The 16,440-nt window shown below is 46.6% G+C and overlaps 1 protein-coding gene across 8 annotated transcripts in view; it reads left to right on the top strand.

The window, feature by feature from the left end:
• ZDHHC18 (zinc finger DHHC-type palmitoyltransferase 18) overlaps positions 1-16,440 on the top strand; it is a 41,157-nt gene that overhangs the window by 11,340 nt on the left and 13,377 nt on the right. For all 8 annotated transcript variants that reach the window (XM_051988115.1, XM_051988118.1, XM_051988117.1 and 5 more), the window contains exons 3-6: positions 4,463-4,612; positions 13,813-13,950; positions 14,037-14,085; positions 15,512-15,614. In XM_051988115.1, coding sequence (XP_051844075.1) covers positions 4,463-4,612; positions 13,813-13,950; positions 14,037-14,085; positions 15,512-15,614 — 440 coding nt within the window. The remainder of the gene's footprint in view (positions 1-4,462; positions 4,613-13,812; positions 13,951-14,036; positions 14,086-15,511; positions 15,615-16,440) is intronic.

Below are 16,440 nucleotides of genomic sequence, written 5' to 3'. Positions count from 1 at the left end.
GGGAGATTTGAACCCAGGGCCTCTGCTTCTTCTTTACCACCGTGTTTGGAGGCCAGCCTTGGAGAGACAGTCAGGTGTAAGTCCTTGTAATACATTTTGATCTTTTTCAATCCAAGCTGTCATGTCATTGACATTGGGAATTCCCAAGAAAGAACCAGGGCCTTAGAGGCAGGATGTGGCAGAGGCCGATCTGGAACAGAGACCTCACTTTCTGGCTCCAGGGATCTTAGACTGACCTGGAAGGAACCTTTAGGGCCATGGGGTCCTGCTCCCAAAGACATTGAGATGAAGAGGAAGTGGCTTGCCCAGGGATCACCCACCTAGGCGATGGCCCAGGCCACAATGGAACTCCACTCTTCCTGTCTCCAGGCCCATCAGCCTGCTGGCCAGTCTGCCCCAGGGGACACTTCCTTTGTTGGTCCCTTATTACCTGTTCTTCACATAGCTCTTCTGTAGCCCTTCTAATCAGGCAGTTAACAAGTCCTTATTAAGCATTGACAGTATATTGGCACTGCACTAAGCAGTGGGGATACACAGAAACTCCCAGTCTACTGGGGAAGACGAGATACAAACTGCTGTGTGCAGACATGCTGTATACAAACTGAATAAATTAGGAGGTGATTAACCAAGGGCAGCCATGGAGGGATGGGGAAGGCTTCCTGTTGAAGGGGGAACTTAAAGGAAGCCAGGGAAGTCAGAGGAAGAAGAGGAGAGAGAATGATGTAGGCGTGCTGGGTGGCCAAAGAAAGCCCTGAGTTGAGAGGTGGAGTGTCCTGTGGGAGGAAGAGCTAGAGGCCCATATCCCCGGATCCAAGAGGAGACATGTCCTGGGGCTGGTGCAGCCAGGCCAGTTTGGCTGGACTGGGGATAGGGTGGGGGAGGTTAATGGGCCGTGGCGGAAGCTGCAGTCATTCCCTGCTAGGGAAGCCTGAGATCCAGGAGCCAGGGAGGGAGACGTGAAGGTTTTTGAGCAGAGGAAGAATATGACCTAGGGTCCCTATATGAGGAAGATTAGTCTAGAGCTATAATAATCATGGCCATTATATTGTCCATAATGAACATCTGCAGCAAGGTGGGAGCATTGCAAAGAATTGGGGATGGGAGGAAGGAAGGGAATAAGCATTTATGTAGCACCTACTGAGTACTAGGCACTGTGATAAGCACATACCCATAAAAAGGAAATATTTTAGTTGGTCCTCACGACAATGTTATCCCCATTTTGTAGTTAAGGAAACTGAGGTAGAGATTGAGTAACTTGGCCAGGTTCACACAGCTAATATGTCTAAGGCTGGATTTGATTTCAGATCTTCCTAACTTCCAGCCCACTATTCTGTCTGGTATACCAGCATCATGGGCTTGAGGAATCAAATAGACTTGTTACTTGGTCTCTCTCTTGGCCAGGCCTGTGCTGGACATGGGGGATACAATGTGAAAGTATTAGCCTGTGCCCTCCTGAAACTTAAAGTCAGTCAGGAAGAATGGCATATACTTGTGTTAGTTCACACCAGCTAAATACAGACAAGGTAAGAGTCTTGCCTTGGAGTAGCCTCATTCGGCGTGATGGGAAGACCACTGGGCAGTATGGAGGGCCCAGCTCTGGGCCCATTCTTGGCTCTCTGAGGTCTTTGAGATGATAGAATTGGTGAAGGGACCTCTGAGAGCTTCCCTGTCACTGGGACTCTGTTTCTACTGATCCTCATAACAATCCTGGGAGGAAAGTGTTGTTATTACTCTTGATTTATAGATGAGGGACCTGAGACTGAGAGAAATTTATTCAGAGACAAGGAGGTGTCCAAGGCAGGATTTGAACTCAAGTCTTCTGCCTACGGGTCTAGTGCTCTGTCTCTTTGGCTGCCTGTCACTTAAATCCTTAACTTCTAAACCTCAATTTCCTTATCTGTAAAATATGAATAGTTTGTACTTCTCAGGGGTATGAGGCTCAAATGGATGATACTTTTGCAGACATTAAAACACATACATATCTGAATCCAATTCTCCCTGTGCAACAAGAGAACTGTTCGGTTCTGCAAACATATATTGTATCTAGGATATACTGCAACATATCTAACATATATAGGACTGCTTGCCATCTAGGGGAGGGGATGGAGGGAGGGAGGGGAAAAATCGGAACAGAAGCGAGTGCAAGGGATAATGTAAAAAAATTACCCTGGTATGGATTCTGTCAATATAAAGTTATTATAAAATAAAATATATTAATAAAAATAAAAATAAAATAAAACACATACATAAATCTAAACTGTTATTATAGTCATATTTGAAGTGACCCCAAGTTGAGAAGGATAGCTAGTACATTATTCAAGATCAACATCTGGCCAAGACTAAGAGGGAAATTTAATAGAGATTAAAAAAAAAAAACCCAAAACTTCTTACCCACAAATTAGATCTTGTCTAATCTCTTGATAACAGTTTGTCTGAAAAAGATGGGGAGGGGGACACCCTTAGTAGACTCTTAACTTCAGAATAAATCAATAGTGATGTGACAGTTATAAAAACTCATGTGTTCTTACATGGTATTGAGAGAGACACAGTCCAAGAAGGTAGGCCCAGGGAGGGGACAGTCCCCCTGCATCCTGCTCTGCTCAAGCCACATCTAAATTCTTAAAATGAAGGTCACCTATAAACTAGAACATATTCAGAGGAAGACAACTGGCTTTTAGACTCATGTCATACATTGGTTGAAGGCACTGGGGATGTTCATCATGGAGAGAAGGAAAGGCTCAGGCAGGCATAATGCTGAGTTCTGTTTGAGGGCCTGTCGGAGACGAGAGTCATTAGATTGAATCCCCTTGGCCACACAGATAAAAACTAGGCAGTCGGAAGATATGGAAGGAAAACTTGCTAACACTTAGAACTGTCTGCTGCAGAGCCTAGTGGCTTCCCCCTCACCAGAGGTGTTCAAACCTCGCTCAGCTTGGAGGCGGAGCAGATGGTCTTTGAAGCTCCTTGTGGTTCTGAGATTTTGTTACTGGGATTCTTATCGAAAGCTCCAGACTCTTGGGCCCAAGTGTCTGCAAGGACAGTGACAACCTGGAGAAGGATGCTGAACAGAGGGTGAATCTGAAACATAGGAGGGGATGTGCCCATTAAGCCACCAGCTCTTGGGGCTGGCTGCCAGCCAAGCAGCCAGGCCTTGAAATGTAGATGTTGGTGATGGGGATTATAACATTAAGAGTGGTTCACGTTTTTGTTGTGCTTTAAGGTTTGCAAAATACAGTACATATGCTATTTGAGACTTAGATTAACCTTGTGAAGTCAGTGCTACCATCATTACCATCTTTCAGTGAAAGAAATTGAGGCAGACAGCAATTAAGTGCCTTGTCCAGGGTCAGACAATTGGTGCCTATGGCTGGATTTGAACTCAAGCCTAGCCCTCTGATTACTGCCTCACTGCCTCCCTTTGGATTTGGGAGTAATAGGATCACATAGTCTCAGAGCTGGGGGGCAGTTGTCCAGCTCAACCTCTCCCTGAACAGGGGTTGCCTCGTTCTCGTACACGGTTGGCCAGTGGCCACAGAGCGTAGCTGGTTGGCACATGGAAGTCTTTGACTCCTCTCTCTTTGTCATCATCTTTCCCTTCTCCCTCCTTCCCCCTGACTGTAGCTCTACACATTCTCTCATGTCCTTCCTTCCTCCTGTTGTCCACTGTCCACTCTTGAGCTGAGGCTCTTGTTTGCACTGCCTGAGCTATAGCAGTAGCCCCTAATTGCTCTTTCCACCTCTGACTCTCCCTGTTCAGCTTTTCAGATGCTGCTGCCAGGCTAATCTTCCTGACAAGCTGATCTGGTGATATTTCTCCTTTCCTCTTCTGGGGTCCGTGAAAAAGACTTCAAGCTCCTTGGTCCAGCCTTCAGGTCCCTCCCGTTTGGGACCAGTCAGCCTTTCCAGGCTTGTCTCAGGTCACTTTCCTCAATGCAGTAGCTGCCCCAGCTGCTCTGGACCAGTCTCCCAATCATGCCAGCAATCTCCTGCCTTTGCGTCCCTCGGCCCATGATGCCCTTCGTCACCTTTATCCCCTTTGTCCCCTTTCACCTGTTGAACTTTTTCCCAGCTTTTGAAGGTTCTCCCCAAAGCTGCCCCTTCCAGGGAGCTGGTCCTGAATCTCTCCATCAGTGCAGACCTTTCCCTGAGCTCCTTCCCATGTTTTGTACTTTGCTAATGAATGATCTACTAGACTGAACCCCATGAGAGTAAGGACCAGGTGTGGGCTAACTTTCCATCTTTTTCCAGCGTTCATTGTGCTCCACACATGCATAGTAGTGCCTAATTGATGGCATCAGCCATCTCCTGTGTGACTTTGTTTCCCAGCTTGTAGTGTTTTGCCCTAGCTATTGGTCAATAGGACCCACGTTTCATAGACTCCTCCCCTTCCTAATAGACCCTGGGATCCTGCTGCTGCCTTGGTTTGACCTTTGGTTTCCCCCTCTTTCTCTTTATTCTGCAGACAGTACTGGCAATTCTACCTACAGACCTCCCCCAAGGACCAAGGAGGTGATGATCAATGGGCAGATGGTGAAATTAAAATACTGCTTCACCTGCAAGATGTTTCGACCTCCCCGGACCTCACACTGCAGTGTATGTGACAACTGTGTGGGTGAGTAGTCCAGGAGGGGGTGAATGACAGGAAGCCTTGTAGGGAAGGGGGTGGGGGACGTGTCTGACATCACCCTTTTGAGTCCCCTTCACCGAGTGAGGTGATTGTTACTGTTATTCTATGTTATTTCAGTGATTTCAGATGCACAAAACACTTTCCTCCCAACATTATGGTGAGGTCAGTGTTATCCCCATGGAGGCTGCAGAATGAGAGAAGCTGACTGGAGCCCTTCCAGCCCCCCAGAGAAAAGTTTCTCAGCCTTAGGCTCTCCTGCCTCCAAGCCTAGTGTCCCTTGTGACATGGGCATGCCTGCATCAGCCCCTTCTCTCCAGGCCCACATGGCAGAGGTGCCAGCCTAGAAGCATAAGGTCTCAGCTTGAGTCCTGGCTCAAGAGCCATGAACCCAACCAGGCCTTCCTCTGGGTGTAGTTCAGATTCTCTATGGTCACAATCAGCATCTTCCTATCCTCACTGTTACCCGTGCCCCCATTCTCTCAGTGACCCAGCTCAATACCTCAGTGTCGAGCAGAATCAGAGAGTTGGAAAGGACTAGAGGTCACCCTGCCCAACTCCTTCCTTTGGCGGAAGGGGAGCCAGGGACAGCGTGGGCATTCAGAGCTCTTGCTTCTGCACCATCCAGAGAAAGGGTTGGAGAAGGCAAGTGGCCTTTCTCAGATCATGTCACTGCTACTGTATGACTTCTCTGTAAAAATGAAGCATTGACTCGGGTCTGGTGGCACATGGCTACAATCCCAGCTGTAGGTGAAGGTTGACTGGCAGATCTTCTGAGTTGCACTTGGCCTCTGTACTAAGTTTGCTATCAGTACAGTCAACCCTGGGGGAAGCGGGGAAGTGCCTACCAGGCCTCTGAAAGTCAAAGTGGAGAGACAAGGGAGGGAGGAAAGGAGAGAGGAAGACAGAGAGAGGAGAGAAGATAAACAGAGAGAGGGAGACAGAGAAACAGGGAGAGAAAAGGAGAGCCAGAGAGAAGTAGGGCGGGAGATTAAAGGGTCAGGATAACTAACAGTTGGATCTCTCCTGGCCTCTCAAACAAGAATTCTTTCTACACATACGTGACAAAAGTCCAGCGAAAGGGAGCACGTTGCCTGCCACTATTGTTAGGAGGTTTCCCTTTACATCAAGCCTTGATTTGCCTCTTTGCAACTTCAGGCCGTCATTTCTCTCATTCTGATTCCTGGGGCCAGATAGAACAAATTAATCTCTTTTCTACGTGGCAGCCCTTCAGATCCATGAAGCTAGCTATCACCTCCCATTAAGTTAAAGATTCTTAACTTGGGGGTCATAAACTTCTCATTGTTTTTTAATATTTTGATCAATTCAGTTGATTCAATATAATTGACTTTTACATGAAGAGTCCTTAGATTGCTCCAGACCGCACAAGGAAGGGTCCCTGAAACAGACAAGTTTCAGAGCTCCAGCCCTAAGTCTTCTCTTCTCCAGACTGAACACCTCCAGCTTCTTCAGCTGGAGCTCACATGACATGGACTTGTAGATCTTTTTTGTTCAAGGTGCTGTGTTGATGCTCTCCAGCATATCAGTGACCTTGAAGCATAGCACACGGCATCCAGAAGATGAGCAGAGCAGGGCTGGCACTCTGAGCCAGAGGCAGGCTCTCTGAACCTGAACACTGTCCATCTTTTTTTTTTTTTAAATAACTTTTTATTGACAGAACCCATGCCAGGGTAATTGTTTACAGCATTATCCCTTGCACTCACTTCTGTTCCGATTTTTCCCCTCCCACCCTCCACCCCCTCCCCCAGATGGCAAGCAGTCCTTTACATGTTGAATAGGTTACAGTATATCCTAGATACAATATATGTGTGAAGAACTGAACAGTTTTCTTGTTGCACAGGGAGAATTGAATTCAGAAGGTATAAATAACCCGGGAAGAAAAACAAAAATGCAAGCAGTTTATATTCATTTCCCAGTGTTCTTTCTTTGGGTGTAGCTGCTTCTGTCCATCTTTGATCAATTAAAGCTCTCTTTATCGAGGAGATCCACTTCCATCAGAATACATCCTCAGACAGTATCATTATTGAGGTATATAATGATTTCCTGGTTCTGCTCGTTTCATTTAGCATTAGTTCATGTAAGTCTCGCCAAACACTGTCCATCTTTCTCTCTTCCTTCCTCTTTCTCCTCTCTCTCTTTCTTTCCTTCCCTTTCTCTCTCCTCCCTGTTTCTCTTTCTGTGTCTCCCTCTCTCTGTCTCTGTCTTTCTTTTCTCTCTCTCTTTCCTCTCCCCACCTTCCTTTTCTCTCAGTGTATTCTAAGATTCCATTAACTTCTTTGATCACTTAAATGAAATAGAATATTCACAAAGTACTTTGTAGCTTTAAAGTAAGTGCTACATGAATATTAGTTATCATATCACTACTTTCTGATGGCTCATATTGACTTTTTCCATGCACTAAAACCCCTAAATATTCTTTCTCATATCTCATAGATTGTTGGTTGGTTCTGCCTTCTATCCCTTAGGGCTTAACTTCTTTTATTTTAATATAAGAATTTGCATTTATCCCTATTAAATTTCATCTCATGAGCTCTGGCCCCATCTCAGGGCTGTCCAAATGTTGTAAAATCTTGATTCTGCCATCCAGTGGTAATTGTCCAGCTAACTTTGTGCCGTCTGTGTATTTGATAAAAATGCCATCATTATCTTCATCTGGGTCATTGACAAAAATGTTAGCTATCCCAGGGCCAAGTACAGATCTTCAGGGCACCCCACTGAAGACCTTCCACATGAACATCAATCTGTTGAAGACTCCTCTGTAGTCCAGTTACTTAATCGGTCCTTTAATCACTCAGTGATATTATCATGAATTGCCACGTAGTCTACTTCACTCCCATCTTTTCAAGAGCACAGCATGAGATACTGCTGAATACTTCATTAAAATCTAGGTAAATGATACCTCCAGCATTGTGCTGAACCATTACTCTAATGGTTACATCAGGACCCTGCTGTTTCCTGGGATTGCAAGGCCCCTTCTGGGAATTTTCCTAAAGCAGTGCACATTGCATCCTTTCTAGAATTTGGAGTCTAGAAGAGGTATCCGAGATTTGTGAAAATTTAGTGACTTGTTCTTGGTCCCTTAACTAATGTCAGAGTCAGGGTTTGAACCCATCTTTGTCTTCCTGACCAGTCCGGGCTGATATGCACTGGGCCACACTGTTTCTACACCAATTTCATAACCTGACAAAAATGGAGAAACATCAGTCTGAGATGAGCTGTTGAAGTTATGCAGGCACTTTGTGATTGCTGCTTCCTTTTCTTGCCATCTTCTAACCATCCCTTTGAAAATATCTTTCAGACATGACTCTTTTCAATAATGAGATGATTCAGGCCAGTTCCAATGATCTTGTGATGAAGAGAGCCATCTGTATCCAGAGAGAGAACTGTGGGAACTGATGATGAACCACAACATAGCATTTGTTGTTGTTTGCTTCAATTTTATTTTCTTTCTCATTTTTTTTCCCTTTTTAATCTGATTTTTTTTGCGCTGCAAGATAATTGTATGAATTCATATGCCTATATTGGATTTAATATATATATTTTACCATGTTTAATATATATTGGATTACATGCTATCTATGAAAGAGGGTGAGGGGAATGGGGAAAAAAATTGGAACACAAGGTTTTTCAAAGGCCAATGTTGAAAAAAATTTTCCTTGTATATATTTTGAAAATAAAAGCTTCAATTAAGAAAAGAAAAAATCTTCCATAATATCATTGGGAATCTGAGTTAAGCTCACTGGTTTCTGATTTTCCAACTCCATTTTTTTCCTTTTTAGAGGAAACCAGTCCAACCTTTGACCTACTCCAGTCCTATGCTTCCTCTCCTATTTTCCTCCATGACTTTTGATAATCACTGATGCTGTCTCCATAGTCACATCTAGCAGCTCCTCTCAGAGCTGGTCATAGGACTGTATCTAGGACAGCTGCTGCTCTGTTACTATCCTCTCCTCCTTCATCTTGGGTACGAGGAGAGGCAGCCTGGCAGGCACAATAGAAAGAAAACCTCAAAATTAGGAAGACTTGGCATCTCTCTACTGGCTGAGTGAGCCATGGCCAGATCACCCGACTTCTCATTGCTCTGGGCAACACTGTTTTTTTGTAGAGGGGAAGTGATATATATGAAAACATTTTATTTTTAACGTTACACTTGAAGGTTCAGGAGGCCATCTAATCCAAGGTGTTCCCTGACAAGATTCTGTATTACAATATCCTGACAAATGTTCATGCAACCTTTCATCAAAGACCTGTAAGGGGAGCTGAGCAACAATTTTTTTTTAAATTTTAAAAAATATTTTTTCCCTAGTTACATTTACATGATCAATACTCTTTAAAAATTTTTTAATAATAGCTTTTTATTTTCAAAATATATGTAAAGATACTTTCAACATTTACCATTGCAAAACCTTGTATTCTAAATTTTTCTACCCCCCTCCCTACCACCTTCCTTTCCTAGACAGCAAGCAATCCAATTTATGTTAAACATGTGCAATTCTTCTATACATAGTTAATACTCTTAACATTAATTTGCAGAGAAGATGTCCACTTGCATTAGTAAAGGCATTTTCTCTTACAGGAGTTCCATTTATAGATGTCAGATCCAATCCTATTACCTAGTCTCATCCGCTCCCTATTAATCATATTTGTTCCATTATTTTCAGACTAAATGTCATTCTCTTTGGCAGAGGAAACAGAAGACAAAACCAGAGTTAGAAGTCATGATCTCATGCGCCCCAGGCCCCCAGCTTCTCATTTCTTCTAATCAAATTTTTCTCCAACAGACCTAACAATACCCTTTTTGTGGCCTTCTCTTTCCTTGCCAGTCTCAGTTCATCTTGTATGTTAGCACTTGGGCACCATTCTGATGGGTCCTGTGTTCTCCACTGAAGATTCTTCCCTCTGCCTTCTGCACCTGCCCTGTTACCCTTGAGGCCAGTGAGCATTTGTGCATCTGTCTGCCTGTGTCTCTCTGCATCCAAGGCAATCTCCTTTGATATATCCCTTTTTCCTTCTGATCAGAGTGGTTTCCCTTTGGGTTTTCAGAATTTCATTCTTGAGTTCCCCACACGTGCCGGACTCTTCCCCTTACGGAGCTCCAAACGAAAGGAGACCACCTGCCTTTTCTTTGTTCCTTCTGAAACCTGCTCTTCCAAATGTGCTGGGCAGAGAAATCCCCTTCTCCCAAATTTCCCGTCACTTCCCCTCTACAAGCCAGTTACCATATTTGAAGTTGGAAGGGACCTCAGCTCATCTGATCCAATTCCCACTACCCTTTGATAAGTGAGGAGACCTAGGGGAGCTGACTTGTCCATGGCTTTATGGGCAGGAGATGGAAGAACTAGGACTTAAAGCCAGGACTCCTGCCCCTGAATCAGTCCTGCAGCTCCTTCATTTTGCATAGGAGGAAACGAGTCCAGCAAAGGGAAGGATTTTGCTTGAGATCACATGCTTAGCCACTGACACAGGCAGGATAGCAGCCCATGTCTCCTGACTCTCAATCTTCTTTTCTTTCCATTTGAATTTTTAAATTGCACATGAAATCATTTAGTAAGTGGAAGCCATGGACTCACAACCAGTTTTATCTTTACCCATTAATGGATGATTCTTTGAGAGCCTCCTCCCTTAATCAGTTCTAGCTCACATTTCAGCCATGCTAGGCATGGGGTACTGCTGCTATGCCCCAAATTGGTGTTCTGGTGCAACACCTCAAGAGAGGGGGCTGGAGTCAGTGTGCAGCACTGAGTTAGGAAGTCCTGGGGGCTCCCTTTCATCTCTGTCTGCCTCAGTTTTCCAAATGCAAAGTGAGAATAAAACAGCACCTATTTCCCAGGATTGCTGGGAATAAGATAACATGACAAGGGCTCAATCTTAAAATGAGATTTTTAACGAGAGGCTGGCTTTTATGATTCCTGTAATACTAGTACTAGTTGACATTTATATGGCACCTACTGTTTGCCAGACATGGTACTAAGAACATACTCTCATTTGATCCTCACTACCAATTTATTGTAATTGACAGACATTCTTGCTGCTAAGTGTTTGTCACTGGTGCCAAAGGAAGTGATTAGGTCTTCATGTTAGTGAGAATCAGATCTGGAGTAGAACTTTTTCTTAGTTGTTTTCTAAATTCTTTGAAGCATGAAATTATCATTAAAGCAAGCCAAGAAGCAATTGAGTACTCTGCTTTTGATAGGAAGTACTGAGGACATGTGGCTAGTTGGAGTCCCTTCATCACTCCTCTCTCATGGCTGAGGGCCTGGCCACTGAGGGGTTTTCTCCCCTTCTCATCTCTCTCCTCTGGCCAGGCAGTCTGGAGAGGGGTGCTCGGGTAATGATATTGTTCCTCCCTGCCTCTTTTGATCTTTACCCAAAGGCTTCCCCTTTGCAGTTCCTGAATTGCCTCACAGGAGGTAATCTTAAGATACAAGGTTATTTCTTCTCTATTCTTTTTGCCTCCCCCATCTAACTGGAATCAGGTGTTCCTTCCAAAGCCACATCCCAGCTTCATTTTCCAGTTCATTTTGTTACCCAGCTTTCTGAAGCAAGAGGTTTTCTTGCTGGTTCCTTTCTTGTATTTTGTCTCCTGAATTTCTGCTGTTCTTCCTACTCTGTAGCTATACTCTGTTTCTAGCTTGGTGATCATATAGAGGGAGGTTTTTCTCCATCCTGACCCCTGCCTCTTCCTCAATTTCAAATCCTTTGTCTACATCTGAAAGACTGCCCTCAATTCCATTCTGCCCAACAGTACTCTCTATCCATGCTGGAGGGCTTGACCTTGCCTGATTTTGAGCCATGGTTCAGAACTCCAAATCTTCTTGAACAACTATTCCCATCCCAAATCTGTTGCTGCCTTCTGAAGCTTTTGCCTTGGATCAGTATCAGTGAAAACGCCATCTCTGACTTAAGGCCCTCCAATTCTTCGAGCAAACTGCTGACTGCATCTGTGGCACCCTCAAGAACCAGATTAAATAGATAGTGGGAATCCTGTCTGCCTCCTCTGGAAAAGTCAGCATGCATCCTGTTATGGTCAGTCTGCAAGGAAGCAACCCTTTAGCTCTCCACCTCTTCCTCTCACCCTTCTTCACAGCTCCAAGGATCCACGTCATTCTCCTTCATCAGGAAGAGCTTCCCATTGTTTCTGGTTGCTGGGCCTTCCTCCTGTTCTCTCCCGCCTCCCCGAACAGAGTCCTCTTTCTTGTCTGTTATCACTTTCAAGTCTTTCTGCTGGTTTCTTTTTAAAGGAATGCTTGACTCTCCTTAATAAACTTCAGAGAGGAAAGGCATTCCTCAGCCTCTTTTACCTTCTCTGCTAGGAGAGAGAACAATCAGTACTTTGGTAGTGAGTAACGGTCATTCAGTGTTTTCAGGAATACAAACATCACATATTCTGTGCAGGTCAGTGCATCCTTGGTGCAAGTGAGATCCTTAGCCCCATGATTCTCTTTAGTAGCTGCCCTGGAAGGTTGTTATCATAGACTGCTAAGATTGTCACCTCCTCTCCCCAGCACCTTGGCAGCCACTCCCAGCTTCCTTCCCTTACCAAGCTCTCCACACTTGTCTGTCTCTTTCCTTTTGTTCCTAATCCTCCTCTTCAGTCTTCCTTTGGATCCTTGCCTTCCCTTATGCCTCCTGTTCATCATTCCTTCCCAGTCTTCCTCTTCCTTCTTCTGGCATCCTTTTCTCCCTCCATTTCTTTTCAAGTTTGCCAATTCCTTCTCCCCAGATTTGATTCTTGACCTTCTTCCCAGTTATGGAGCTCCTAAGACCATCTTCACAACTCCTTCTGTGTCAACTCAAGTCCTTCCTCCACCTCATCTCTCCTGTTCCCTGTCACTGAATCTGGAAGTGAAATCTCTTAAGTTCTACTCGACTTCTTCAAACTCTCAACTCTGGATCTCCATTTGGAAAATGGACCTGGAGAGACGGCCATATTTTACATACGTCACAGAATTTAGAGCTAGCAGAGACTGTCCATGCCATCCATTTTCCTCCTCTCAATATATAAGGTGCCCCAAAAGCCTCAGTGAAATGGTTAGACTTTTGAGACACCCTGTACAGATGAGGAAACTGAGGCTCCCGAGGCCAGCCCGGAGAATAGTATAGCTGGGATTTCAGTTAGAATCTAGTCTTGTCTGCACTACTCTAAGGTAGGTTTGGATTGTACTCTGGCTTGGGAGACAGATGGATTTGAGGAAAGTGGGCACCCCAGAAGAAGAGTGAAGGTGGCTTGGAGGAAGGAAAGTGGCCTTGAGGTAGCCTCAGTCTGTATGGAAGGGCTGGTCCCTGCCTCCCAGCCTGAGGGAGGGAGTAGACTAGAGAGACACACTAGTCTGGACCTCAGATGGGGCAGTGAAGGCCCTGATCTGGTTGTGAATGTCCTCCCCAGAGTCTAGGAAGAGCTTAGTGCTGGGATGCTGAGGAGGAGGCCGAGGGTCATTAGACTGGGGGGTGAGGACCCAGGATTCTTTCTTATAAGTAAGAAGCAAGTGCTTCCTTCCTGCTTGCCAGCCACAGCAGTTCCCTGGGCAGAGCCCAGCATATGAGCTCACCCAAGGGAAGGCTGAAGGAGAAGATCTAGGTGAGCCCTGATGACCGTGCGGGGAATCTGAACCATGAGCTCATTGTGCTGGCTAAGCACTGTCAGCAGAGTAGGGGTTCAGAGAAAGAGCCTCTTGGGAACACCCCGCTAGTCACCCGCTGTGTGGGTGAATCAGTGGGTGTCATTCATGTCTGTGAATCAGGCCTGCCCCACCCTGCCCCACAGGCTGCAGTCTCTGGGGTGAGGCTTGCTCTGGGACTTGAGCTATCATCCCACTGGGAACTTTCCACACCAGATAGGGTGTGACACTCACAGGGTGAGCTCAGCTCCTGCCCCCAGCCTGTGATGTCCTTCTAGGATCATTGTTTAGCAACTGTTACTCTAACGGCTCTGGGCTCTGGTGGGGCAGCGCTGGAGGTCTGGGGGTCATATAGCCTGGGGAAGAGAAGACGTGGATGGATGGCAGTCAGTTATTAATCAGTTATCATTTATTTATTAAGCAGCCCCTGGCCTATTGAGGAGTGGAATAGGCTAGAAAGGGGTGCCCCTTCAGCCAGGCGGGGTCCAGCCTTCTCTGCCGACCTGAAGGGGAGATGGGCAATAACCCTCATCCTTCTCACCTCTGCAGAGCGGTTCGATCACCACTGTCCTTGGGTGGGCAACTGTGTAGGCAAACGGAATTACCGCTTCTTCTATGCCTTCATCCTCTCCCTCTCCTTCCTGACCTCCTTCATCTTTGCCTGTGTCATCACCCACCTGACTCTGCGTAAGTAGAGGGGGGGAAGCGGGGCAGGGCCCTCTGGCTGCTGCTGCCCCTCTGCATTCATACCTTCTGCCTTTTTCTCCTCTTAGGTTCTCAGGGAGGCACCTTCCTTGACACTCTGAAGGAGACACCGGCGAGATATCCTTCGGGAGAAACCTGTTTGAACCTGTTTTTCCCCTGATCCCTCATTCATTCCCTCCCTGTTCTCAGTGGGAGCTCATGCCCCCCTGCATGCCATCTATCTGGTGTCTGCCTGCAGCTTTGCTATAGCATTTGGGAGATGGCCCAGTGGGCAGAGCATTGAACCCAAAGTCAGGAAGGCTTGAGTTCAAATCCCACCTCAAACTAATTGGGGGACACTGTGCAAGTCACCAAATACAAAAACTACCCTTCCCTCCCCTCCAAAAAAATACCTTCTTAACTGCCTCAGTTTCCTTTTCTGTAAAATGAGGAAAATAATAGCACCTCTCTCTCAGGATTGTTGAGAGGATTACATGAGATAGTATTTGTGAAGCACTTTGCAAACCTTAGAGTGCTATATAAATGCTAACTATTATTAATATTATCATTACTACTTTAACTACAGCTGTGACGATGACACCATCTGGGACTTTAGGCTGCATTTCCCAAGTCCCCAAGATGTGTCAGGCCTTACCTTGCTGCCCAGGGGTGCAGGAGTGGCAGAGAGTCAGGACTCACGATGCAGCACATGAATAAGTGGGTCTCTTGGAGTACTCCAGGCCTTAGAACACTCTGCCCTCAAAGTTTTTCACATTTCAAATCTTCAGAGTCTGAGCCTCAGAAAAGGGAGAGACAGTGAAGGGGGGATTTGGGTGACTACATTGCTTTGCCTGCTGAAAGAGGAGAGAAGGGGTGGGAGGATGCAGGAGGCTGAGATCTGAGTTCCAGGGCTGTAAGCAAGAATGTCAGCAACTGAGGTAGAATCTGTTTCGGGGAGTGGGGTAGAGGCAGAAATCTGGGGACATCCCAACAGCTATTGCTGGAAGGAAGGAATGAATCAAGATTGCCATCTCCTAAGCATCCTTTGCAGCTGAGATCCCCAGAGCTAGGGAGTGCAGGTCCTCGAGTCTTATCCCCATGCCACCTAGCATGGCTGCCCAGAAAGTGCTCCCTGTCAGGAGCCAGGGAAGGAGAGTGCCCCCAGGTACCCTGGGCCCAAGCCCCGGTCATCTCAGGCTAGTTGTGATTGTGATTGGGGTCTCAGACGTGGCCATCCTGGAGCAGTCTCTTCTCACAGCCCCACACCCTGGTCCTTTAAGAATGACTGTGGGCCAAGTCTCTTCCCAGAGGTAGCTTTTACTGTCTGCCTGGGAGCTAAGTCAGGAGCACTGTTTATTCCCATCTTACAGATAAAGAAACTGATCCATGGAGGGACCATCACCCATTTCCCAAGTGGCAAATCTAGGTCTAAACCTGTGTTTGCTGTCCCACACTTGTGCCCCTTCTCAGAGATGAGTGTCTCTGCCCACCTGGATATCCCCCAGCTCTTCTTCCCCTCTGCTCTTCTTGAAAAATGTGATTTCCTTGACCTTTTCCCCCGCACTGTGCTAGAGCTGGTGATTTGCTTCTTCTCCATCTGGTCCATCTTGGGCCTCTCAGGGTTTCATACTTACCTCGTCGCCTCCAACCTAACAACCAACGAAGACGTAAGTACAGCCGGAGCCTGCTCTATGTAGCAGGTGGGGTGCACGGGGAAAGGACGGGGGCCATTGTACGGCAAAGCCTCTGTGCCCTGCTGCGAGTTTGCAGGACCAATAGAGCCAGATGAAGCCTGGGAGCTGCAGGGAACGTAGGGGGCTCTCCGGACCCCCAGACCTGAGCAGGAATCTCTTTTACAATGTGGATAACCAGTGGGCACCCAGCCTTTGCTCAAAGGCCTTCTGTAACCAGGAATTCATTAGCTTCAGGGCAGCCTGCTCCGCTTTGGGCCAACCCCATCAAGCCTGAGTCATCTCTGGCATAGCCCATTGCCATTGCTCCTAGTCCTGGGCCCTGGGGCCAGCTGGCTGGCTTCCTGGGAGCCCCCTCCCAATGGCTCATCAGCTGGTGCTTATGGGCTATCCCCAGGCCTTTCCTCTGCACTGTTCGCTGGGGCAGTGCCCTATGTTGGATGCAGGCTGGCCCAGACAGAAGCCAGCAGCACTTCTCTGGTTCTGCCCCATATTGCTGCCATCTTAGGGGAAACCCCTGTGTCGTAGTTCCAGAGGCTAGGCGCCTGTAACCCCAGGAGGTCAGTGCTGGTCTTCCGTAGCGTGTTGGGGCTTCTCATGAGAACAGCCATGTCTGAACCTCTGCCTCCCTGAGGGGGGACAGCCTCAGTGATGACCTTGACGTCAGAGCCTCAGACTTCCCCAGGGAAATGGCAGAGTGGACAGAGCACTGGACTGAGGCGGAAAGCCCACATGGCATCCCTTTCCTTCAGCCTCAGTTTCCTCATCTGTAAAATGAGAGGGCTGGGCTTGCCATCTTTTG

Source organism: Antechinus flavipes, chromosome 3 (assembly GCF_016432865.1).
Source record: "Antechinus flavipes isolate AdamAnt ecotype Samford, QLD, Australia chromosome 3, AdamAnt_v2, whole genome shotgun sequence".
Classification (NCBI taxonomy): domain Eukaryota; kingdom Metazoa; phylum Chordata; class Mammalia; order Dasyuromorphia; family Dasyuridae; genus Antechinus; species Antechinus flavipes.
Note: the sequence above shows the minus strand (reverse complement) of the source record. Positions and strands in the feature narration are given on the sequence as shown.